Genomic DNA, 5870 nt, shown 5'->3' on the forward strand with positions numbered 1-5870 from the left:
CACTCCAGTCTGGGCGACAGAGTGAGACTCCAACTCAAAAAATAAAAATAAAAAAAATAATAAAAATGAGAAAAATGAATTTTATGCACATGGTAATATTGACTCACAATGCCCAACAAGTAACTTGGTAACACTATAAATTTAATTTCATCCAGGATGGCAATGGGACACTTTAATATATCTTCTCAGTATATGAGTATAAAACTTGTTGCCAGGTGCAGTGGCTCATTCCTGCAATCCCAGCACTTTAGAAGGCCGAGGTGAGAGGATTGTCTGAGCCCAGGAATTGGAGACCTGCCTGGGCAACATGGTGAAACCTCATCTTTACAATAAATTTAAAAATTAGCCAGGTGTGGTGGTGTGTATCTCTTGCCCCAGCTATTCGGGAGACTGAGGTGGAAGGATTGCTTGAACTCAGCAGGTCAAGGTTGCAGTGACTGTGATGGTGCCAGGGCACTCCAGCCTGGGCAAGAGTGAGGCTCCGACACAAAAAAAAAAAAAAAAAAGAAAGAAAGAAAGAAAGAAATATGTACAGATCTCTTAATTGGCCAAAATATATATATATATAGTTCTGTTTTTCTCAGTCAGGGTGTCATTCTGTCACCCAGGCTGGAGTAAAATACCTTTATCATGGTTCACCACAACCTCAACTCCTGGGCTCAAGTGATCTTTCTGCCTTAGCCTCCCAAGCAGCTGGGACAAGTGTGCACCACCACAACCAGATATATATATATATATATATATTTTTTTTTTTTTTTTTTTTTAGTTAGAGATGAATGTTGCTTGGGCTGGTCTCAAACTCCTGGGCTCAAGAAATCCTCCTGCCTCCAGCTCACAAAGTGCTTGAGATTATAGGCATGAGCCACCACATCCAGTCACCTATTTTGTTTTTGTTTTTGTTTGAGTTGGAGTCTCACTCTGTCGCCTAGGCTGGAGGGCAGTGGCATGCTCCTGGCACCCCAGCCTCGACTTGCTGGGTTCAGGCAATTTTTCCGCCTGAGCCATCCAAGTAGCTGAAACTACAGGCACCCGTCACATGCCCGGCTAATTTTTGGATTTATTGTAGACATGAGATCTCGCCAAGTTGCCCAGGCTGGTCTCAAACCCATGGGTTCAGGCAATCCTCTCACTTCAGCCTCCCAAAGTGCTGGGATTATAGGCATGAGCCACCGCGCCCAGCCTCACCTATTGTTTTTAATCACATGTAATCAAACATAATCAAAAGTGATCTGAGAAGTGATCTAGGGAATTACATTGGGCTGTGAATAACAGAAAATACTCAAAATGTCCTCAGAAGATAAAGGTGCTTATTCTCACATGAAAGTACTGAGACCAGCCTCTTCACAATGCAGCAGAGGAATAACTTCAATCTAGCTGGTTTTAACAACAGCACTGTAGTTTTGTTTTTTTTTTTTGAGTTGGAGTCTCATTTCTGCTACCCAGGCTGGAGTACAGTGGCATGCTCACGGTCACCACAGCCTCGACCTGCTGGGCTTGGGCGATCCTTCCACTTCAGCCTTCCAAGTAGCTGGAACTACTGGTGCGTACTACCATGCCTGGCTAACTTTTTGATTTATTGTAGAGATGAGGTCTATCCAAGTTGCCCAGGCTGGTCTCAAACCCCTGAGCTCAGTATATGCCCATGCCTTAGCCTCCCAAAGTGCTGGGATTACACGCTTGAGGCATTGCGCCCAGACTCAGAGCTGTCTTGCTAACTCAAGAATGAAGTCACTACCAGCAGGAAGAAGGGGCTTGCAACACAAATTACACCTTATATCAATCAATCTATAGACCCGGGGAGTTGAACATATGAGAATATATTCACCCACAACACTGGGAATGAACTCTGTGGTAAAGACATTATGATGTCTAAAGCAAACTCAAGTTGCAGATTAAATCTTTTTTTAAGCTAAAAAATTTTTTTTGTCCTTATTCTCTTCAATTTCCTTCTTACCAGAGATGTACAGATGTTTCTTTTTTTTTTTTTTGAGTTGGAGTCTCTGTCACCCAGGCTGGAGTACAGTGGCACGCTCACAGCCATCACAGACTCGACCTGCTGGGCTTAGGCAATCCTTCTTGCCTCGGCCTTCCAACTGGAACTACAGGTGTATGCCAACACACCTGACTAATTTTTTGATATATTGTAGAGATGATGTCTTGCCAAGTTGCCCAGGGTGGTCTCGAACCCAAAGGTTCAGGCAATCCTCTCGCCTCCATTGCCCAAAGTGCTGGAATTATAGGCATGAGCCACCGCACCCAGCCAAGATGTTTCTTTAATGTGGCACTCCTGGAGACAGCCATAAAACCCTATACCTCAGAGAAAATAAAAGTCAAGTGATTTTGAGAGTATTCTTTTTTCTTTTTTTTTTTATGAGTTGGAGTCTCACTCTGTCGCCCAGACTGGAGTGCAGTGGCCGCTCCCAGCCACCGCAGCCTCGACCTGCTGGGCTCCAGCGATCCTTCTGCCTCAGCCTTCCAAGTAGCCTGAATTACAGGCATGCGCTACCACGCCTGGCTAATTTTTTGATTTATTGTAGAGATGAGGTCTTGTTGCCCAGGCGGGTCTCGAACCCGTGGGCTCAGGCAATCCACTCACCTCAGTCTCCCAAAGGCACGGGATTACAGGCTGAGCCACCGAGCCCAGCTTCTCTTTTTTTTTTCTTTTTGAGCTGGAGTGTCACTCTTGTCACCGAGGCTGGAGTGCAGTGGCATGCTCATGGCCACCACAGCCTCCACCTGCTGGGCTTAGGCAATCCTTCCACCTCAGCCTTCCAAGTTGCTGGAACTATAGACACACACCACCACGCCCAACTAGTTTTTGTGATTTATCGTAAAGATGAGGTCTCACCAAATTGCCCAGGCTGGCCTCGAACCCCCGGACTCAGGCAATCCTCTCACCTTGGTCTCCCAAAGTGCTGGGATTACAGGCTGAGCCACCACAACCAGCCAAGGATACTCTTTTTTTTTGAGTTGGAGTCTCACTCTGTTGCCCAGACTGGAGTGCAGTGGCCGCTCCCGGCCACCGCAGCCTCGACCTGCTGGGCTCCAGCGATCCTTCCGCCTCAGCCTTCCGAGTAGCCAGAATTACAGGCGCGTGCTACCACGCCGGGATGATTTTTGATTTATTGTAGAGATGAGGTCTCGCCAAGTTGCCCAGGCGGGTCTCGAACCCGTGGGCTCAGGTAGTCCACTCACCTCAGCCACCCAAAGGCGTGGGATTACAGGCTGAGACACCGAGCCCGGCTTGAGGATACTCTTGATTGGCAAGCAAAAGAACCAAGAACATGGGCCGGAAGCAAAAGAACCAACATGCATGGTCCACGTGAATCTGGCTATCTCCTGAATGGTACCTCTACAAGGTGATAATGCCTTTCTCTTGTCAGTCACTAAATTCTCATGTTAGATAGGAAAAAATTGTGGATTGTATCATTGAAACACCCAACTCCATCACTAGACTTTATTGTCCAATCACAGGTTTCTCTTTTAAAAAAAATTTTTTTTTTATTTGGAGTGATCAAATTTGGTGAAGGTTTCAATGTAGGAGTGAGGACAGAGGTAAGATACTGGTCAGTGCAGCTGGAAGACACAGACGCTGGGCACTATGGGAAGAGATAACCTGGAGAAATTGGGAGGGGAAGGTGAAGGGCTGTTTTCATTCGGCTGTGGTTTGGTTTGAGTAGATGCCTTTCAGACATTCCCACGTCAACTCCCAGGGGAGCAACTAGTAGTAGAATTGAAGTGGGTAGAAGTGGCTGAGCTGATGCAGACATGAGCCACAGGAATATATAGACTTCTTGGCTCTATTAACAAGGAAATTTTTTTTTTTTTAAGTTGGAGTCTCACTCCATCACCCAGCACTAGAGTGCAGTGGCACGCTCATGGCCAACCCAGCCTCGACCTGCTGGGCTCTGGCGATCCTTCCGCCTCAGCCTTCTAAGCAGCCAGAACTACAGGTGTGCACTACCATGCCTGGCTAATTTTATTATTTTTATTATTTATTGTAGAAATGAAGTCTCACCAAGTAGCCCAGGCTGGTCTCAAACCCGTGGGCTCAGGCAATCCACTTACTTCGGCCTCCCAAAGTCCTGGGATTACAGGCTGAGCCACCGAGCCCACCTAAAAAGGGAATATTAACAAAGGTGTGGGTGAGGACTTCTCTCTTAACCCAAAAGTTAATTATCTTACAGAGTCTTTCTTCACTCTCTTTTCCCGTGTCTGAAATGAACTGGGACAATTGATTGCTCTCTCAATTCATTACAGTAATAGGATATCAGTCATATATTAACAGCATGAGATCTTTCATGTCTTCGATAGGAATTGAAACGAGTGAAAGCTTTTCCGCATTCCTTACACTCATAGGGCTTCTCTCCAGTGTGAATTCTTTCATGTATTCGAAAGTTCATGGAACAACTGAAGGCTTTACCACAATGTTCACATTCATACGGTTTCTCTCCAATGTGAGTCCTTTCATGGCTACGAAAAGAACTGACATAATAAAATGCTTTCCCACATTGATTACATTTATAGGGCTTCTCTCCAGTGTGAGTCCTTTCATGTATTCGAAAGGACTTGGAATAACTGAAGGCTTTCCCACACTGTATACACACATAGGGCTTTTCTCCAGTGTGAATCCTTTCATGTATTTGATTGGACTTGGAAGAAGTGAAGGCTTTACCACAATGCTTACATTCATAGGGTTTCTCTCCAGTATGAGTCCGTTCATGTCTCTGAAATGAGCTGGAAGAATAAAAGGCTTTCCCACACACCTTACATTTATGGGGTCCATCTCCAGTGTGCAAAACCATGTGCCTTTGAACACTTCTGAGATCAGCAAATGTTTTCCCACAAACCTCACATCCATATGGTTTTTCTCCAGTGTGAGACCTTTTATGTCTATCAACAGAACTGGGACAACTGAATGCTTTCCCACATTTCTCACATTCATACGGCTTCTCTCCTGTGTGCGTCCATCTATGTCTACGAAATGAACTGAAACAACTGAATGCTTTCCCACATTCCTTACATGCATATGGCTTTTCTCCGGTGTGAGTCCTTTCATGTGTTTGAAGGGAACAGAACCAACCAAAGCCTTTACCACAGTGTTTACATTCATACGGTTTCTCTCCAGTGTGACTTCTTTCATGTGCAAGATATAAACTGAGATAAGCCAAGGCTTTCCCACAAAACTTGCATTTATAAGGCCCATCTCCACTGTGCAATATCATGTGTCTCTGAACACCTACCAGAGAAATAAAGGTTTTCCCACATTCTTTACATTCATATGGCTTCTCTCCAGTCTGAGGACTTTCATGCATTTGAAAAGAATCATGGTAACTAAAGGCTTTCCCACTTTGGCTCCCTGCGGATGGCTCCTCTCCATACTTCTGATACTCATGGGCTTTTTGTCCAGTGTCAGCACTGATGTGATTATTAACAAATGAATAAGTGATGAAGACATCACCACACACACTGCAGTCATATGGTTTTACTCCGGGAGTTTTCTTGATCGGCATGTGATCTGGAGCCTGAGCGAAAGTTTCTCCACACTGACTACCTTCTTTACTTTCAAGGAGTCTCTCTCCCATAAGATTTCTGTGGAAAATTAAAAGCACATGTTTAAGGGATTGTTCACAAATGGTTTTATATTCATTAATAGGCACTGCACTTGCAATTTTAACATTATCAGGGAAAGTATAGAATTTACATCCTGTTTGAATTGTTTAAATGTGAATGAACCACATGATCTGGAAGATGGCGACACCGTATCTATTATCAAAAAATGTTACTCATAAGGGGTTTCTTAATACTATTTCTAAGCAAATTATTTTACAAACATTAAGTGTCTTTGTCACATTTTAGTGTTTTTAGAG

General features: G+C 44.4%; 1 protein-coding gene across 1 annotated transcript; it reads right to left on the reverse strand.

Annotated features, from left to right (window-relative positions):
- Positions 1-4274: 4274 nt before the first annotated feature.
- LOC110595799 (zinc finger protein 491-like) lies at positions 4275-5585 on the reverse strand. The gene has a single exon (XM_021713299.1). The coding sequence runs from the start codon at positions 5583-5585 to the stop codon at positions 4275-4277; it is 1311 nt and encodes a 436-aa protein (XP_021568974.1).
- Between the last annotated feature and the right edge of the window lie 285 nt (positions 5586-5870).

Source organism: Carlito syrichta, unplaced genomic scaffold, assembly GCF_000164805.1.
Source record: "Carlito syrichta isolate Samal-C Ts95f unplaced genomic scaffold, Tarsius_syrichta-2.0.1 Scaffold304437, whole genome shotgun sequence".
In the NCBI taxonomy this organism is placed as follows: domain Eukaryota; kingdom Metazoa; phylum Chordata; class Mammalia; order Primates; family Tarsiidae; genus Carlito; species Carlito syrichta.

Excerpts from the sequence above, each read along its gene's own strand:
- LOC110595799 (XM_021713299.1), bottom strand. The coding sequence starts at position 5,585 with ATGGGAGAGAGACTCCTTGAAAGTAAAGAAGGTAGTCAGTGTGGAGAA.